The sequence below is a fragment of the Tursiops truncatus genome, chromosome 3, assembly GCF_011762595.2.
Source record: "Tursiops truncatus isolate mTurTru1 chromosome 3, mTurTru1.mat.Y, whole genome shotgun sequence".
Lineage (NCBI taxonomy): Eukaryota > Metazoa > Chordata > Mammalia > Artiodactyla > Delphinidae > Tursiops > Tursiops truncatus.
Window position 1 is genome coordinate 78,068,998 of NC_047036.1, and position 21,257 is coordinate 78,090,254.

Sequence of the window (21,257 nt, forward strand, 5' to 3'; positions counted from 1 at the left end):
TGCGCGTCCGGAGCCTGTGTTCCGCGGCGGGAGAGGCCGCAGCGGTGAGAGGCCCGTGTACCGCAAAAAAAAAAAAAGGAGGCAGAAATGTGTTCCAGGTTCAAGCCTGACTGGCAGGGAGAATGGTAGTACTGTTAATAAATGAGGAAATCAGGAGTTCAATTGGCTATATTAAATGTATTCCAATTAGAGCTACTGCTATGTGTTGTGATTTTTAAATACCATACTGGACCTGCCAATAAAGAAAATTTTACGACTTGCAATTCTTTTCTTATATAGAACAGTTATTTCAGGATCTCTTGCTACAGAGCTCTTTCTTCCTCTGACCCCCACCTTCCAAACCCAGAATTCAGTGTCTTCTGAGCATGTTGTCTCCACAGCATACCTTATCCCTGTCAGCATGGGAACTACTTATTTCAGAATTGGGAATCTGGCAAATATCCCACATAACAGAGAAAAATAGGACACTGGGTAATTTACCATTATTGTGTGCAAGAAGTAGTAAGTGTCACTAGGGAAATGTGTTTGACAGACATGTTCTATTTGATCTTCATGATCTGCAAGCCTAATTCTGATGCGGGTTGCCTTGTGAGAATTCAGTCATTTAGCAAATCGTACAAGTACCAACCATCTACCTAACATTGTCCTAGGTGCTGGGGATACATCAGGAAATAAGGCGGCCTATGTCACTTTTACCATGGAGCTTCTATTTCAGGGGTCAGAGATAGACACAGACACAATACAAATGAATAAATAAATAGATATTTTGTTTGGTGATTAGTGCTAACATGAAAATAAAGCGTGGTAAGGGAAATGAGAATGACAAAGGAAATGCTGTTTTATATAAGATGGTTGGGGAAGACCACTGATAAGGTGATATTTGAATACCATCTGGAGGATGTGAGGGAACAAGGCATGTGGACTTCTGGGGGAAAAATGTTCCAGGCAGAGGAAATAACCAGTGCATAGGGCTTGTGTGCAGAAATGAGTTAACGTAGTAGGCCTGAGACTGCTATCATTAGAAAGGCATAATTGTAAGGCTGGCTCTTGGCTGGTATCTGGCAACTTGGATTTGGGGAGAGTTTCCACCATTCCCTGATAAGAATGACTCACTGTGCCCACACTGTTTGTACAGACAATGTGGTTTATGCTAAACATCTGTTTTCCTTCTGGGAGTCTGGAGTTTTGGTACTTGCTAGGCAGAGGACACTTCCATGACTAGCCCCCAGTAAAAATCCCAGGTACTGAGTCTCTGATGAACTTCCCTGATAGACAACATTTTATACATGTTGTCACAACATGTTCCTGGGAGAATTAAGTGCATCCTGTCTTACTCCACTGCAGAGGACTCCTGGAAGCTTGTACTTGTTCACACCATGAACTTTTCCCCTTAGCTGATTTAGCTTCATGTCCTTTCACTGTAATAAATCATAGTGGTGAATATGACTACTGAGTCCTGTGAGTCCTCCTAACACGTCATCATACCTGGGACTTGTCTTGGGGACCCACACAGCTTGAGATGAAGATTGGTTGGCAGGTTCAAGCACCAGCAAGGAGCCAACGTGTCTGGAGTGGAATAAACACAGGGGAAAGTAATAGATGAAGTGAGAAGGATTATAAGGGGCCACATCATTGTAGATCATCTTATTGGACGTAGTAAGGACCTTGATTTTTTGCAAAGTGGAATGAAAAGCCATTTGATGAGGGAAGTACCATAGTATGATTTTTTTTTTTTAAATCAGCCTTCAATATCATATGGAATCAAGATGACTAGTTAGGAGGTTGTTGTAATAGACCAGTGGCAAGATATTGGTGGCATGGACAAGGGTGATAGTACTGAAAGTAATGAGCAATGGTTGGTTTTAGAATATATGGTAAACGTTAATCCAGTAGAATTTACTAATGGATTAGATGTGGAATTAAGAGAGGAGTCAAGGACGACTTTAAGATTTTTGCCTGAACAGTTGGAAAAATGGAGTTGTTATTTGCTGAAATGAGAAGATTATTGGAAGAGTAGATTTGGGGCAAGAAGGAAAAAAAGCTCAATTTTTGAGTAAGTTTGAGGTGCGTAAGTGGAGATAATAGGCGTGTAGTTGGATATGAGTCTGGAATTGAGGGGAAGTCTGGTTAGATATATAAATTTGCAGGTCATTTAAAACCCCTGGCATTGAGAAGATCATCTAGGAAGAAATTTAGAGAAGAAAAGAAGTCTGAAGATTAAATGCCAGGGGCACCAAAATTTAGTCCTTGAGAAAATAAGGAGGATCCTACAAAAGAGACAGAAAGGGATGGTTAGTTAGGGGAGGAATCAAGAGTGGTATGCCAAGGCCAAGTGCAGAAAGACTTTCAAGGAGGAGTGGGTGATCACTCATATCAAATGCTACTAGTAGGTTGATAAAGGTGAGCCTGAGAATTGACATTGGTTTGACACCATGAGATTCACCAGTGACCTTGATAAAACCACTTTCAGTGGAGTGATGGTCAGAAGATGGCTCAAGAGAAAATGGAAACAGAGCAAATGGAGGTGGCAAATGCAGACAACTCTTTTGAGGAGTTTACTTCAAAGGAGGAACAAGAAATAGGGTGATAATTGGAGGAGGCACAGGGTTAAGGAAAGGAAGGGGATCTTATTTGTTTAAACTAAGGACTGATACATAGTTTTTGTTAATGGAATGTTACAGTAGAGAGGGAAAGTTAATGATGCAGGAGAGAACGGGTTCTATTGAGAACAAGAATGAGCATTTAGAGGACATGCCCAGAAAGGGAGAGACAGCACATCCAGAGGAGAACCTCTGGAGTTCTGGAGGCTGAAAGTCCAAAATCAAGGTGCTGGCCAATTTGGTTCTTAGTGAGAGCTCTCTTCCTGGATTGTAGACAGCTGTCTTCTTGCTGTGTCCTCACATGCCGTGTGGCTGACAGGGTCTTGGTGCTCTGGCGTGGTGTCAGGCCTGAGCTTCTGAGGTGGGAGAAGGGAGTTCAGGACATTGGACCACCAGAGACCTCCCAGCCCAATGTAATATCAATAGGTGAGAGTTCTCCCAGAGATCTCTGTCTCAACGCTAAGACCCAGCCCCACCCAACTGTCAGCGGACTCCAGTGCTGGACACCCCATGCCAAACAACTAGCAAGACAGGAACACAACCCCACCCGTTAGCAGAAAGGCTGCCTAAAATCATACTAAGTTCACAACACCCCAAAACACACCACCGGACACGATCCTGCCCACCAGAAAGACAAGATCCAGCCCCACCCACCAGAGCACAGGCACCAGTCCCCACCACGAGGAACCTTACGCAAGCCACTGAACCAACCTCACCCACTGGGGGCAGACACTAAAAACAACAGGAACTACAAACCTGCAGCCTACAAAAAGGAGACCCCAAACACAGTAAGTTAAACAAAATGAGAACACAGAGAAATATGCAGCAGATGAAGGAGCAAGGTAAAAACCCACCAGACCTAACAAATGAAGAGGAAATAGGCAGTCTACCTGAAAAAGAATTCAGAGTAATGATAGTTAAAGGTGAGCCAAAACCTTGGAAATAGAATGGAGAAAATCAAGGATGTTTAACAAGGACCTAGAAGAATGAAAGAGAAAACAAACGATGATGAACAACAAAATAAAATTAAAAATTCTCTAGAAGGAATCAAGAGGAGAATAATTGAGGCAGAATACCGGATAAGTGACCTGGAAGATAAAATAGGGGAAATAACTACCACAGAGCAGAATAAAGAAAAAAGAATGAAAAGAATTGAGGACAGTCTCAGAGACCTCTGGGACAACAGTAAATGCACTAACATTTGACTTATAGGGGTGCTGGAAGAAGAACAGAAAAAGAAAGAGTCTGAGAAAATATTTAAAGAGATTATAGTTGAAAACTTCCCTAACATGAGAAAGGAAATAATCAAGTCCAGGAAGGGCAGAGTCCCATACAGGATAAATCCAAGGAGAAACATGCCAAGAAACATATTACTCAATCTATCAAACACTAAATACAAAGAAAAAATATTAAAAGCAGCAAGGGAAAAGCAACAAATTACATACAAGGGAATGCCCATAAGGTTAACAGCTGACCTTTCAGCAGAAACTCTGCAAGCCGGAAGGGAGTGGCAGGACATATTTAAAGTGATGAAAGGGAAAAACCTACAACAAAGATTACCCAGCAAGGATCTCTTTCAGATTCGACAGAGAAATTAAAACCTTTACAGACAAGCAAAAGTTAAGAGAATTCAGCACCACCAAACCAGCTTTACACCAAATGCTAAAGGAACTTCTCTAGGCAGGAAACAAAAAAGAAGGAAAAGACCTACAAAAACAAACCCAAAACAGTTAAGATAATGGGAATAGGAACATACATATCGATAATTACCTTAAATGTAAATGGATTAAATGCTCCCACCAAAAGACATAGACTGGCTGAATGGATACAAAAACAAGACTCGTATATATGCTGTCTACAAGAGACCCACTTCAGACCTAGGGACACATACAGACTGAAAGGGAGGGGATGGAAAAAGATATTCCATGCAAATGGAAATCGAAAGCTGGAGTAGCCATTCTTATATCAGACAAAATAGACTTTAAAATAAAGACCATTACAAGAGACAAAGAAGGACACTACATAGTGATCAAGGAATCAATCCAAGAAGATGATGTAACAATTGTAAATATTTATGCACCCAACATAGGAGCACCTCAATACATAAGGCAAATGCTAACAGCCATAAAAGGGGAAATCGACAGTAACACAGTCATAGTAGGGGACTTTAACACCCTGCTTGCACCAATGGACAGATCATCCAAAATGAAAATAAATAAGGAAACAAGCTTTAAATGACTCATTAAACAAGATGCACTTAATTGATATTTATAGGACATTCCATCCAAAAACAACAGAAGACACTTTCTTCTCAAGTTCTCATGGAACGTTCTCCAGGATAGGTCATATCTTGGGTCACAAATCAAGCCTTGGTAAATTTAAGAAAATTGAAATTGTATCAAGTATCTTTTCTGACCACAACACTATGAGACTAGATATTATTACAGGAAAAAACCTTTAAAAAAATACAAACACATGGAGGCTAAACAATACACTACTAAAAAACCAAGAGATCACTGAAGGAATTAAAGAGGAAATCAAAAAATACCTGGAAAAAATGACAATCAAAACACAACAACCCAAAACCTATGGGATGCAGCACAAGCAATTCTAAGAGGGAAGTTTATAGCAATACAATCCTACCTCAAGAAACAAGAAAAATCTCAAGTAAACAACCTAACCTTACACCTAAAGCAATTAGAGAAAGAAGAACAAAGAAAACCCAAAGTTAGCAGAAGGAAAGAAATCATAAAGATCAGATCAGAAATACATGAAAAAGAAATGAAGGAAACAATTGCGAAGATCAATAAAACTAAAAGCTGGTTCTCTGAGAAGATAAACAAAATTGATAAACCATTAGCCAGACTCATAAAGAAAAAATGGGAGAAGACTGAAATCAACAGAATTAGAAATGGAAAAGGGGAAGTAACAGCTGACACTGCAGAAATACAAAGGATCATGAGAGTTTACAACAAGCAACTCTATCGTAATAAAATGGACAACCTGAAAGAAATGGACAAATTCTTAGAAAAGCACAACCTTCCAAGACTGAACCAGGAAGAAATGGAAAATATAAACAGACCAATCACAAGCACTGAAATTCAAAGTGTGATTAAAAATCTTCCAGCAAACGAAAGGCCAGGACCAGATGGCTTCACAGGCGAATTCTGTCAAACATTTAGAGAAGAGCTAACACCTATCCTTCTCAAACTGTTCCAAAATAGAGCAGAGGGAGGAACACTCCCAACCTCATTCTACGAGACCACCATCACCCTGATACCAAAACCAGACAAAGATGTCACAAAGAAAGAAAACTACAGGCCAATATCACTGACGAACATAGATGCAAAAATCCTCAAGAAAATACTAACAAACAGAATCCAACAGCACATTAAAAGGATCATACACCATGATCAGGTGGGGTTTATCCCAGGAATGCAAGTTTTCTTCAGTATACGCAAATCAATCAATATGATAAACCATATTAACAAACTGAAGGAGAAACCATATGATCATCTCAATAGATGCAGAAAAAGCTTTTGACAGTATTCAACACACATTTATGATAAAACCCCTCTAGAAGTTGGCATAGAGGGAACTTACCACAACATAATAAAGGCCATATATGACAGACCCACAGCCAACATTGTTCTCAATGGTGAAAAACTGAAACCATTTCCACTAAGATCAGGAACAAGACAAGGTTGCCCACTTTCACCACTATTATTCAACATAGTTTTGCAAGTTTTAGCCACAGCAATCAGAGAAGAAAAAGAAATAAAAGGAATCCAAATCGCAAAAGAAGAAGTAAAACTGTCACTGTTTGCAGATGACATGATACTATACATAGAGAATCCTAAAGATGCTACCAGAAAACTACTAGAGCTAATCAATGAATTTGGTAGAGTTGCAGGATACAAAATTAATGCACAGAAATTTCTTGCATTCCTATACACTAATGATGAAGTATCTGAAAGAGAAATTAAGGAAACACTCCCATTTACCATTGCAACCAAAAAATAAAATACCTAGGAATAAACCAACCTAAGGAGACAAAAGACCTGTATGCAGAAAACTATAAGACACTGATGAAAGAAATTAAAGATGATACAAACAGATGAAGAGATATACCATGTTCTTGGATTGGAAGAATCAACATTGTGAAAATGACTATACTACCCAAAGCAATCTACAGATTCAGTGCAATCCCTATCAAACTACCAATGGCATTTTTCACAGAACTAGAGCAAACAGTTTCACAATTTGTATGGAAACACAGAAGACCCCAAATAGCCAAAGCAACTTGAGAACAAAGAACGGAGCTGGAGGAATCAGGCTCCCTGACTTCAGACAATACTACAAAGCTACAGTAGTCAAGATAGTATGGTACTGGCACAAAAATAGAAATATAGATCAATGGAACAGGATAGAAAGCCCAGAGATAAACCCACGCACATATGGTCACCTTATCTTTGATAAAGGAGTCAAGAATATACAATGGAGAAAAGACAGCCTCCTCAATAAGTGGTGCTGGGAAACCTAGACAGCTACATGTAAAAGAATGAAATTAGAACACTCCCTAACACCTATAAAAAATAAACTCAAACTGGATTAAAGACCTAAATGAAAGGCCAGATACTATAAAACTCTTAGAGGAAAACATAGGCAGAACACTCTATGACATAAATCACTTCAAGATCCTTTTTGACCCACCTCCTAGAGAAATGGAAATAAAAATAAACAAATGGGACCTAATGAAACTTCAAAGCTTTTGCACAGCAAAGGAAACCATAAACAAGACCAAAAGACAACCCTTAGAATGGGAGAAAATATTTGCAAATGAAGCAACTGACAAAGGATTAATCTCCAAAATATACAAGCAGCTCATGCAGCTCAATATCAAAAAAAGAAACAGCCCAATCCAAAAATGGGCAGAAGACCTTAACAGACATTTCTCCAAAGAAGATATACAGATTACAAACAAACACATGAAAGGATGCTCAACATCACTAATCATTAGAGAAATGCAAATCAAAACTACAATGAGGTATCACTCACACCGGTAAGAATGGCCATCATCCAAAAATCTACAAACAGTATATGCTGGAGAGGGTGTGGAGAAAAGGGAACCCTCTTTTACTGTTGGTGGGAATGTAAATTGATACAGCCACTATGGAGAACAGTATGGAGGTTCCTTAAAAAAATAAAAATAGAACTACCATATGACCCAGCAATCCCACTACTGTGCATATACCCTGAGAAAACCATAATTCAAAAGGAGTCATGTACCACAGTGTTCTTTGCAGTGCTATTTACAGTAGCCAGGATATGGAAGCAGCCTAAGTGTCCATCAACAGATGAATGGATAAAGAAGATGTGGCACCTATATACAATGGAATATTAGTCAGCCATAAAAAGAAACAATATTGAGTTATTTGTAGTGAGGTGGATTGACCTAGAGTCTGTCATACAGAGTGAAGTAAGTCAGAAAGAGAAAAACAAATACCGTATGCTAACACATATATATGGAATCTTAGAGAAAAAAAAAAATGGTTCTGAGGAACCTGGGGCAGGACAGGAATAAAGGCACAGACGTAGAGAATGGACTTGAGGACATGCGGAGTGGAAAGGGTAAGCTGGGACGATGTGAGAGAGTAGCATTGACATATATGCACTACCAAATGTAAAACAGATAGCTAGTGGGAAGCAGCTGCTTAGCACAGGGAGATCAGCTTGGTGCTGTGTGACCACCTAGAGGGGTGGGATTGGGGCGGGGGGAGATGCAAGAGGGAGGGGATATGGGGATATATGTATACGTATAGCTGATTCACTTTGTTATACAGCAGAAACTAACACAACACTGTAAAGCATTTATACTGCAATAAAGATTAAAAACAACAACAAAAAAAAGAGCATTTAAATTTATAGTAGCACTGAAGTGTGTTACCGAAATAAGAGAGTAATAGGTATTAAGTAGTAGATATTAAGTTCAGTTATGTGTATCTGATAATCTTGATGACTTAACATTGCTACATTTTTATCAGAAGTGAAATTCATTCAAAAAGTATTTGAGTGCCTCCTCTGTACCAGACATTATTTTAGTCATAGGAATTGAGCTTTTCAGTTTTTCCCTAAATTAACTTACAGTCTAGAAGAGGAAATAAAAATATATCTATAGCAGATGCAGGAAGTATGGTATAAATTGCTTTTGAATATGGAGAAATACGATTTGTGTCTCAAATCGGGGAAGGCTTCACAGAGGAGGCGGTTATTTTAAGACTGGAGAAGATGACGTGCATCAGTGAGTATAGTGTGCCCTTTAGCAATTGCATGTCTGACTCTGAATTTTTGGTGTATGCTTACTACCCTGTATGTACATTCATATATTCCAAACATATTTGAAGTGAGTCTGCAGGAAGAAGAGAGATCTTGAAAACAACTTCAGCATCATGACATACTAAAATTTGAAATTAATGTACTCCCTAGCAAAGAGACCTTTGAGAGTTCAGCTAGTTTATTGTCTCCAGCAGTGTGCTTTAAGCATTGGAGATAGGGGTGGGTAATGCCACAGAAAATTTGGCATTTTTTAAATTAAAAATATATTTATACTTGTCCTACAGATAGGTTCATGTGTACCATTTTTCCAGAGTCCACATATATGCGTTAATATACAATATTTGTTTTTCTCTTTCTGACTTACTTCGCTCTGTATGGCAGACTCTAGGTCCATTCATGTCTCTACAAATGACCCAATTTTGTTCCTTTTTAAGGCTGAGTAATATTCCATTTTATATATGTACCACATTTTCTTTATCCATTCATCTTGGTGCTCTGTGGTGATCTATATGGGTGGGATGGGGGGGTGGGAGGGAGGTCCAAGAGGGAGGAGATATATGTATACATATAGCTGATTCACTTCATTGTACAGCAGAAACTAACACAACATTATAAAGCAACCATACCCCAATTTAAAAACATATATGTATATAAAAACACTTAACTTTTTCTTTTAAATTTATTTATTTATTTTATTAATCTTTGGCTTCGTTGGGTCTTCATTGCTGCGCACAGGCTTTCTGTAGTTGCGGTGAGCGGGGGCTACTCTTCATTTCAGTGCACGGGCTCTCATCATGGTGGCTTCTCATTGCGGAGAACGGGCTCTACGCACACGGGCTTCAGTAGGTGTGCCACGCAGGCTCAGTAGTTGTGGCTCGCAGGCTCTAGAGCGCAGACTCAGTAGTTGTGGTGCCCAGGCTTAGTTGCTCCGCGGTATGTGGGATCTTCCCGGACCAGGGCTCGTACCCGTGTCCCCTGCATTGGCAGGTGGGTTCTTAACCACTGCGCCACCAGAGAAGCCCAAAACACTTAACTTTTTAACACTAACACTGAAACAGTGAGTAACTGAGAGACCACACAGAATGGCTCATAGAAGAATTAGTGCAAATAGGAATTTACTCCATTAATTCTTTTTCAAACCTCTTAAAATAATTTTTAAGACAATTTCAACATAGTACACAACTGGTTATGTGAGACTAAATAACAGTGTATTATCACTGGGTTATGAAAGTATTTGCTTACAGTGATTGTATTTTGAATCTTAGATTCTTATCTCTGTAAACCTATTGTATTCTATTATTTTCTTCCCCTTTTTGCTTTTTTTTTTTGAATAGGGAGCTTCTCTGTTGTTGATGCTGAAAACTTACCTTAGTGAAGATGTATTTCAACATGCTATTGTTCTTTACCTACATAATCATAGCTATGCATCCATTCACAGTGATGATCTGTGGGATAGTTTTAATGAGGTAAGTGACCTGGATATTTTATTTAGCTCTTAAACTAAGAAGAGAGGAGTTCTTATATTTATGTTTTTATCAAGTATGTAAATAAGCTGTGGTACCAAGGATAGTTATTTAAGAGAGAGGGGAATGGAGCTTAGTATATAAATATTTATGAATAAGAGCACAGAATTAAAAGTCATGAAATGGAAGTCCTGGTCTTAATTGTTGAAAAAATTGCATGAGGCCTTGTGTAAGCATCTTTAGTCTATATCTTAATCTCCATTACTACTTTGTAAGAAAGTTCTCTTTTCTGAATTAGTGTATATTATTATGTTTTCATTATTTGATTTTTTTTTCAAAAATCTCTTTTCCTTTCCTTATGTTTTTGCAGTCTTTCTACCTTACATTCATGATTTTTTGCTCTATACTCTGCCTTATGAATCCTCCTATCTTTTGTGGCCGTGTTCCTCTAACTTAGATGATGTATCATAGTCTGGCTGCCATGGCTCCATACTGCCCTTGGATCATTTTGCTGCTTGGATTTTGTTGTGCCTAGAATTCTAACAAGCAGTGTAATCGGTTACAAGTTATGCTTCATAACAGTGTGTGAACCCAGCCCGCATCATGCACATATGCTGATGGCGTAGCCCTTATAAGCATTTGAATTTGTTACCCTGATCTAGATCAATGGTTTTTAACGTTTTGGAAGATCACAGACATATTTGAAAATTTGATGAAAGTTCTGGACATATTCCCCCAATAAACCACAGATAGGCAAAACATCACACACAGATTCAACGTTTTATGGATCCTGGGTTAAGAACCCCTGCTCTGGATCTTTTCCATGTGCTCTCTCCGCTCCCTTGCCTTCTCTGAAATTTGGTATCTTCTAATTGTTAACCCTTTTCCCAGAAGATATATCTTCCCTACTGTCTGAGTTCTTTTTGAGAAGAACGATCAGTCCTTATTACCTAAGAGTTGCTTCTAAATCATTGTTTTTCCTCTTATCAGGTAGTAGCATTTCAAATGAAAGCCACATTATTTACTTTATACTCATTGTATTATCTCCTGACATTTAGAATATGTTTCTGCCTTCCTCACTGACTTCAACTTTTGCATCACAGTGTTTTCCTATCCAGATCTAGCCCCTTAACGTCATCCTCAGGTTCTTCAGCATCCACATCAAATTATGCACTGGACTTTTCATTTCAGTTCTGTTTCAGAGACCCAAAAGTGCCTTGCTTTGGGGCAAGCTTGTTTTCTTCCCAACCTCTTGTCCAGAAATAAATAGGTCAGAGCCATGAGAAACATAAGGTTAATCTCACAAAGCATTTGGGAAGATTTTCTCCATCCTTTTCGGCTTTAAATAAATAGGTGTATGTCGACTGAGGTGTAAGGCCTGCCATAGTGGCGTGATACTACAAAACATTTTAAGCACTTGATGATTTGAGTTGCTTGCAAATCCATAGGTAATCTAGAAAAACAATTTGAATCGTAAATTTAGCTCACCTGCTTCAAAGAGGTAGTTCAAAAATTGCTTCTTAATCATTGATACCAGATGTCTTAGGGACAGGGAGCTTTAGAGGGTCTGTGAACCTCTGACACTGGATTCTAGATCTTGTAGATAAATTCATGTATTTTATAGGAAAAAGGGGTATGTGACCATGAAAAACATTCACTGCTGTTCTCTAGAGAGACCTAAAGTCCAGGCAGCCGACCTGTTTGTATCTCACTCCTCTGCTGCTGCTCCCAGGCACTCCCACAGGATGAGCTCTTTAAAAGATGAACTTTAACATTTGTGAAAGCAGAGGGTCTGGGGAATAAAGAGAAATCTGGACCGAGAAATCTGGACCTAGCTGATTCACAGGAGTGAGTAGCAGTGCTTCTGATTCTAGACTGCATATCATTATCCATACCTTCTAAATGTTAGTATTGTGACCTGAAGGAGTGCTTATATCTTCTTAGGGATTTTAATGAACACTCAGTTGGTTGATAGCATATGTGCTGCTTTTTCAACATAGTTCCTCTCTCACTCTCTTTAGTTATCACTTAGCTGTATTCCAGTTTACTTTCCTTTTAGCACTTGCTCAATTACCTAGAGTAAAAATGTAAATTCAACTCAGCATTTGTGCTTCTTTTTTATATTACCATTAAATGTAGTCTCCATAGAATGTGGTAGGGAAAGAGGGAAAGGTACTATAAAATTCTTAGACTGTTTAAGCAAAAATAATTTTTTTTTTCTATAGGTCTCAAACAAAACACTAGACGTAAGGAAAATGATGAAAACCTGGACCCTGCAGAAAGGATTTCCTTTAGTGACTGTTCAAAGAAAAGGAAAGGAACTTCTGGTGCAACAAGAAAGATTTTCTTTAAATATGAAGCCTGAAATTCAGCCTTCAGATGCAAGGTGAGTGCCCTCTCTCTCTCCCCGCTATCTCTTTTGCACCCTCAGGTTAAAGTATTTTTGAATGTTTTGTAATCATAAGTTCTTAAGAAACCTAACAAGATTATCCCTTTCCGGGAATAGCTTGAAAAATGTCACCTTCCTGCCAAAAAAAAAAAAAATAACCCAACAAATTATGTGTAACTGACTGAAATATTGGAAAGAGTGATAATCTTCCAGTATTTTCTTTTTACAGCTCTCTGTGGCATATTCCACTATCCTATGTCACTGATGAAGGAAATTATTCAAAGTATCGATCAGTATCATTACTGGACAAGAAATCAGGTTTGGCTATATTTAACACTTTTCTGAAATGAAATTAGAAACAGCGTATTTTCTAAAAATTGACCAAGCAGCAGAAAGGAGATTGCACTTTCCATTACACTTTCCAATGTACACAGCTCTCTGAGCTGGTTCTATGAGACACCTGTACAAAATGTGACTAAGGTGAGATTGATTCTATGTATCCTGCATAAAACTGGTCTTTCTTAGTCATGTGAAATAAGGTATAAAAAATTGCACTGAATATGCTAGCAGTTGTGGTAGAAAATAGCGAATACTCTGTTTTTGTATCCTAGATAAATATTTTGTTAGAAGTAGTAGATCAGTTTCTTAAAGTATACTCTGCTGTCTACTCTCTAGGGGTGGGCTGAGGCGACTGCATTTTAATAAGCACCCTAGATGATTCTTATGCATGACAAACGTTGATTCATGAGACAGATTTGTAGTAAATAATTATTACAAAATGTCCTGTAGACACAGTATACATTTTTTGATAATGAGAAGATAGGGCAAGAAATTATGATTGTGGGGGGATAATAAAATGTAAAGATTGTATATGCTGACCCACAAGGAGTCTATAAAAAGAAATTGAAATGTAGTTTCTAACCATCTGTTAAATACCACTGAATGCTACACCACGTATCCTCTTAATTTACATCCTGAAAACATGAGGCTCTTGGGTTCTGCAGGAACCATTAGTGATACTTTAGATTTATGGAAAGGGAAAATTTCTTGTTTGAATTGGATCTGTTGTTCAATCCTATATCTTTGAGAGGGGAGTGTAGCTTAGTAACAGTCTGACTTGGGAGCCACATTGCCTGGTTCAGTTGTATGATTTTAGGTGAGTTATGTGACGTCTCTGAGCCTCTTTCCCTGAGCTATAGAATGGAGAGAGTAATTATACTTGCGTTATAGTGTTATGTGAGGATTAATTGAGCTCATTTATATGAAGCACCTAGAATAATGCCTGGCATATGTTATGTGCTATATAAGTGTTAGTTATCATTATTAATGTTACTATTGAAAAAAATAATTTTTAAGCATAACATATGCACATTATATAAAATCCAGAAGATGGAGAACAAATCTTATTACCCTATTGTAACTACTCTCATGATTATTTCTTTCTAGTCATTTTTTTAAAATAATTTTTACTTGGTTGATAATGTATACATGTGATTTTTATATCTTACCTTTTTTTTTTTACATCTTTATTGGAGTATAATTGCTTTACAATGGTGTGTTAGTTTCTGCTTTATAACAAAGTGAATCAGTTATACATATACATATGTTCCCATATCTCTTCCCTCTTGCGTCTCCCTCACTCCCATCCTCCCTATCCCACCCCTCCAGGCGGTCACAGAACACCGAGCTGATCTCCCTGTGCTATGCGGCTGCTTCCCACTAGCTATCTACCTTACGTTTGGTAGTGTATATATGTCCATGCCTCTCTCTTGCTTTGTCACAGCTTACCCTTCCCCCTCCCCATATCCTCAAGTCCATTCTTTAGTAGGTCTGTGTCTTTATTCCTGTCTTACCCCTAGGTTCTTCATGACATTTTTTTTTTCTTAAATTCCATATATATGTGTTAGCATATGGTATTTGTCTTTCTCTTTCTGACTTACTTCTCTCTGTATGACAGACTCTAGGTCTATCCACCTCATTACAAATAGCTCAATTTCGTTTCTTTTTATGGCTGACTAATATTCCGTTGTATATATGTGCCACATCTTCTTTATCCATTCATCTGATGATGGACACTTAGGTTGTTTCCATGTCCTGGCTATTGTAAATAGAGCTGCAATGAACATTTTGGTGCATGACTCTTTTTGAATTATGGTTTTCTCAAGGTATATGCCCAGTAGTGGGATTGCTGTGTTGTATGGTAGTTCTATTTTTAGTTTTTTAAGGAACCTCTATACTGTTCTCCATAGTGGCTGTATCAATTTACATTCCCACCAACAGTGCAAGAGGGTTCCCTTTTCTCCACACCATCTCCAGCATTTGTCATTTGTAGATTTTCTGATGATGCCCATTCTAACTAGTGTGAGGTGATACCTCACCGTACTTTTGATTTACATTTCTCTAATAATTAGTGATGTTGAGCAGCTTTTCATGTGCTTCTTGCCCATCTGTCTGTCTTCTTTGGAGAAATATCTGTTGAGATCTTCTGTCCATTTTTTGATTGGGTTGTTTGTTTTTTTAATATTGAGCTGCATGAACTGTTTATATATTTTGGAGATTAATCCTTTGTCTATTGATTCATTTGCAGATATTTTCTCGCGCTTGTCTTTTCACCTTATTTATAGTTTCCTTTACTTTGCAAAAGTTTTTAAGTTTCCTTAGGTCCCATTTGTTTATTTTTGTTTTTATTTCCATTACTCTAAGAGGTGGGTCAAAAAAATTTTGCTGTGATTTATGTCAAAGAGTGTTCTTCCAGGCTTCCCTGGTGGCACAGTGGTTGAGAGTCCACCTACCCATGCAGGGGACACAGGTTCATGCCCCGGTCCGGGAAGATCCCACATGCCACAGAGCGGCTAGGCCCGTGAGCCATGGCCACTGAGCCTGCGCGTCCGGAGCCTGTGCTCCGCAATGGGAGAGGCCACAACAGTGAGAGGCCCACGTACCGCAAAAAAAAAAAAAAAAAAAAAATGTTTTCCTCTAAGAATTTTATAGTGTCCGGTCTTACATTTAGGTCTTTAATCCATTTTCAGTTTATTTTTGTGTATAGTGTTAGGGAGTGTTCTAATTTCATTTTTTTACACGTAGCAGTCCAGTTTTCCCAGCACCACTTATTGAAGAGACTGTCTTTTCTCCATTGTATATCCTTGCCTCCTTTGTCATAGATTAGTTGACCATAGGTGCGTGGGTTTACCTCTGAGCTTTCTATCCTGTTCCATTGATCTGTATTTCTCTTTTTATGCCAGTACCATATTGTCTTGATTACTGTAGCTTTGTAGTATAGTCTGAAGTCAGGGAGTCTGATTCCTCCAGCTCCGTTTTTTTCCCTCAAGGTTGCTTTGGCTTTTCGGGGTCTTTTGTGTCTCCATACAAATTTTAAGATTGTTTTGTTCTAGTTCTGTAAAAAATGTCATTGGTAATTTGATAGGGATTGCATTCTATCTGTAGATTGCTTTACCCATCTCCCTATTTTCAAAAGGGACCAATAAGGAAATTTTGCAAACCTCCCAATGGTATATAAGTTTTTGGTGGTATTAGAAATAATTGGACAATAGAAATCTACTTTTATTAGCCCTCTACTTTTTAGCTTAGTTCATATGCCAGTTTCTTAAACTCTTTCTGAGATTCACACCCCAAAGTCTTGCTCATATTTTCCTGCTATTTGCCATTTCCTTCTAAGTCCTTACCTGGCACTCTCTGCTTCCACTGCACAAAAGTTGTTTCAGCAACTCAAACATGCCGCACTGCCTCTTGTCTCTGGGCCTTTACATGTGATGTTTTCTCTTCTGGAAGAACACTCCTGCCTCCTGATTCCTTGGTTTTACTCCTATGCACTCTTCAGATCTCAACTCATCCATTGCTTACTCTAAGGAGCCCTCCCTCACCCCAAGACAGGTTAGATGCCCTACTTATGTGTTTTAATGATATTCTCTACTTTTTACATACTATAAGTACTGTTTTGTTTATATTTATCCCACATTAGATGTATCCCCCATTGAGGGTGGAGATCTTGGTTACACCAATCACTTTTGCAACCTTAGCACCCTATAGGTACACAAAAATTTATTGAATAAATAAATTTAGTCTATAACAACGTGACTCAATTTCAAATCTCACTGTAAAAATTTCTAGGAAAAGCATTCCAACCTTGATGAAATGATACCTTCTGTTTCTCTTCATTTGAAAATATTCTTAGTAAAGGGAAATATATGAAATGCACTATAATATGATTGGTTTAATCTAGAGGTAGAACTGAGCCAATATGTGCTGAAAGCAGTGTCTGCTAATCCTCTTCTCAACTGTGTTATTTACCTTGCTGCTGCAATTTTAATTCCCGGCAGTTCAGGTTTTGAAAGTCCACACTGAAAATGTCTGTCCTCACAAAAAGTGTTTGAGGACAGTTGGGTCTTCTCGGTTCCTGATGCTCCTGTGAGAACGAATTTTGGTTTAATTGAATTTTAATTTTTTCTTTTCTCAAAAGAAATATAGCCCAGACAGTGACTACAGAGGCTTATTTTGTGCCATATGACTTTAGTACAATGTGTTATCTTGGTGGTTTGTTAAATCTATAGTATATTTTCGTGCATTCTAATGTCAGGGTTGCTGGGTTAGTCCATTAGTTCAATCAAACATAGTTATATGTGGTCAATGCTTTTGTCACTTTTCCCCATGTACTTGGATTTTGAATGGTTAATAGTTTTTTTTGCATAAGAAGTGCTGAATGGGACCATTTTTCTAAACTACCTATTGAGGAAATTACACTAAAATGTCTCCCTCTCCCTTCTCTTCCTTCCTTTCCCCCCTCCTCTTTCCTCTCTCTCTGTCTTCCACATTTTATTCAAACCTAATCTCTTTCACTATAGGAAATTTTTATATTAACTCTAACTTGGAACATTCATGTTTCTAAAAGGATATCACTGTGCCAGAAATATTTCTCTGAAACTAAAGGACGTGGCATTGAAATGAAAGGCAGTTGAAAACAAGAGGAAGGAGGAAGGGCATGTAGTTAGGATTGGATATTTATCATATGCCATTCTCTGCTCTTGCCTTTTCCCCCTAATAAAATAAAGGGGAAGAAAGGAGTATTGGAGAACGGAATGCTTTTGAACAGAAGGGGATGCATGCAGTTCAGCTGCATGTATCATGCTAGCCCTCTGGAGCAAGCTACACAGGAAATTTTGCAGCTTTATAGTGAAAACATATTTTTTGTTTCTGTGCTTTAATGTTTCTTTATAAAACAGTAGTTGATTTTCATAACTCATTGACAAATGTTTTTTTAAAATCCCTATTAGATTACTTAATCTGGGCTTCTGCCATTTAACATTGGAGTTGCTCACTCTTGTTTTACTACTCAGTGGACTGTGAAAATTGAACTGTTAATCTGTTAATGATTATAATAAATTAAAAACATATGAGGATCGCCTCATCCACATTTGAGCTGCAGGATGTAGTTACCTCCCTTGTGTGCAAAGCTATTATTTTTTGATACCTGTGGTTTTAAGGTCCTCCATTCTGGATCACTCAGAAGACCTGAAAGAGACTAATATGTTGATTCTTTAAATGATAAATTTCCTCTCTATGCTGTGGCTGCACTGCTTATATTCTGTCATCAAAATGACAGTAATAATTTCAAGCACACTCCCAGCTGTGTTCCTCCAATCTACCATCTGGACTTGGCTAGGTTTACAACATGGCAAGTTGCTTATCAGCGAAGATACTCTGTATTTCAATATTTTCCTGTATCTATCCAATGGGAATATTGCCATACTTATCATTCCTTGCCTCCTTTGTTGGGAAAGGGAGATTTGAAGCTCTTTAGTTCTTCTTCCCAAGGTCCTTTCTTCATAAAAGCTCTGTAGGAAATTGTGTTTGGTGACCCGGAGAGTGTTGATATTTTTGCGTTAGCTAATGATAAAGTTAATTTCGTTAGTCATAGGTTTGTTAAAAATATCTCCAACTTGGAGCAGCTACTGTTGCCATCACAAATAAACCTTAGAACTGCATTCTGCTCTAGAAAAGGAATAAACCCTATTAATGTAATTAATCTTTCCCATCTGTTGCTATAGCAGCAATAAAACAAATTAGTATGGAGTTGTTTTTAATGAAAAAGACTGATTATCTGATATGTCATGTTAAGACATGATCAGAATGTAAGTCTTTCCATCTTAAAAATCTTTTACAGTTTCAGTAGAATTAGAGTAACTAAGGCATTAAGAAAATCTGATAAATTTAAATAATTCATGCTTTTGAAGTTGATCAACCCTAAGACTTCAGGTACTAAAGGGTTTAAATGTGTTTCCAAAGCATTTTATGTGTAAAAACCTTTATATATAATTATTGTGATAGTGAATATTTTAAAACAGCCTAAATATTTCCAAATAGGAGATTGGTTAAGCTGTGGTAGGTCTTGAAATAAAATATTCTGAAGATACTTGAATACTGCATATGAAGACAGTGGGAAAATGGCAGGAGGTGAAATCTGATAGGTGAAAACGCAGTATAAAATAAATGTATATAGATCCAGTGTATTAAATATTAATTCAGTTAAAATGTTTATAGGAAAAATCTTGGCAGGAAATATGCCTCGTAATGCTTTTATCGTCTGAGTTTAGATTATTTTTCTTATCTCTACTCTTTCTCCTATAATTTAAAAAATTGTATTCTCTACTTTAAAATGGGGAAGAAAACTTACATCATAAACATCTACAAACTTTATTTAGATTTGTTTGAAACAGCTTACCATGACATAATTGTTTTGTTCATTCGTTAATTCGCTGAGTATTTTTTGAGTACTTGCTAGGAATATTGTTCTAGTGCTGAGGGATTAGCAGTGCACAAACTAAAAGCTCATGGGGTTTATAGTCTAATAAATATTAAACCTTAAGATGCTTAGAAGCATACCCTTAACTATTGTTTTAAATTCACGTCCTCACTGCCAACTTTGAAGGACATTTCTTGATTGGTAATTTTAAACGTTTTGAGAATTCCTATATATATTTTGTAGTCCAGCTTTTGTAGTAATATTTTTTATAGTCACATATTTTTAGCTTCTTGTTAATTGTATGTTAATTGAAATCATTCCATATAAATTTCTAACAATTCTCTCAGCATTTATATTTAATGGTAGGGGCCAAAAAATGCATTATCAATTTTCTATTATTTTAACTCAGTAATTTCTTATCTGTACTTAATGAGACCTTAGTCCTTCCCTAATGTTTATTTTGCTGTCTTTGAATTATGTGACTTTTTTTTTTAACATCTTTATTGGGGTATAATTGCTTTACAATGGTGTGTTTCTGCTTTATAACAAAGTGAATCAGTTATACATATACATATGTTCCCATATCTCTTCCCTCTTGCGTCTCCCTCCCTCCCACCCTCCCTATCCCACCCCTCCAGGCGGTCACAAAGCACCGAGCCGATACCCCTGTGCCATGCGGCTGCTTCCTACTAGCTATCTACCTTACGTTTGGTAGTGTATATATGTCTATGACTCTCTCTCGCCCTGTCACAGCTCACCCTTCCCCCTCCCCATATCCTCAAGTCCGTTCTCCAGTAGGTGTGTGTCTTTATTCCTGTCTTACCTCTAGGTTCTTCATGACATTTATTTTTCTTAAATTCCATATATATGTGTTAGCATACGGTATTTGTCTTTCTCTTTCTGACTTACTTCACTCTGTATGACAGACTCTAGGTCCATCCACCTCATTACAAATAGCTCAATTTCATTTCTTTTTATGGCTGAGAAAAGGGAACACTCTTGCACTGCTGGTGGGAATGTGAATTGGTTCAGCCACTATGGAGAACAGTATGGAGGTTCCTTAAAAAACTACAAATAGAACTACCATATGACCCAGCAGTCCCACTACTGGGCATATACCCTGAGAAAACCAAAATTTAAAAAGAGTCATGTACCAAAATGTTCATTGCAGCTCTATTTACAATAGCCCGGAGATGGAAACAACCTAAGTGCCCATCATCAGATGAATGGATAAAGAAGATGTGGCACATATATACAATGGAATTTTGTGTGTGTGTGTGTGGTACGTAGGCCTCTCACTGTTGTGGCCTCTCCTGTTGCGGAGCACAGGCTCCGGACGCACAGGCTCAGCGGCCATGGCTCATGGGCCCAGCCGCTCCCCAGCATGTGGGATCCTCCCGGACCGGGGCACAGACCCGTGTCCCCTGCATCAGCAGGCGGACTCTCAACCACTGCGCCACCAGGGAAGCCCGAATTATGTGACTTTTTAAATGGCTTTGTTTGTCCTTCCTTTGCTAACATAAACAAAGGCTGAGATGGAACACATTTTCTGTAGTTCTCTCACTGTCTTGCCCTGTGCCTCACCCTGCACACACTGCCCCTCTCCCTGCCTCTCTCCTCTAGCCACAGTGAACTTGGGAGCCGGTTCAGTGCATGGACTCCGTGTACACTTTCGCTCTGGGCCTTGAACACTCAGAGTCCCTCTTACTTGG

The 21,257-nt window shown here is 38.1% G+C and overlaps 1 protein-coding gene across 1 annotated transcript in view; it reads left to right on the forward strand.

Annotated features, from left to right (window-relative positions):
• The window catches only part of LNPEP (leucyl and cystinyl aminopeptidase), a 105,914-nt gene that overhangs the window by 64,474 nt on the left and 20,183 nt on the right, over window positions 1-21,257 (forward strand). The window contains exons 9-11 of the mRNA XM_019929663.3: window positions 10,271-10,402; window positions 12,625-12,785; window positions 13,018-13,106. Of these exons, the coding sequence (XP_019785222.1) occupies window positions 10,271-10,402; window positions 12,625-12,785; window positions 13,018-13,106 (382 nt within the window). The remainder of the gene's footprint in view (window positions 1-10,270; window positions 10,403-12,624; window positions 12,786-13,017; window positions 13,107-21,257) is intronic.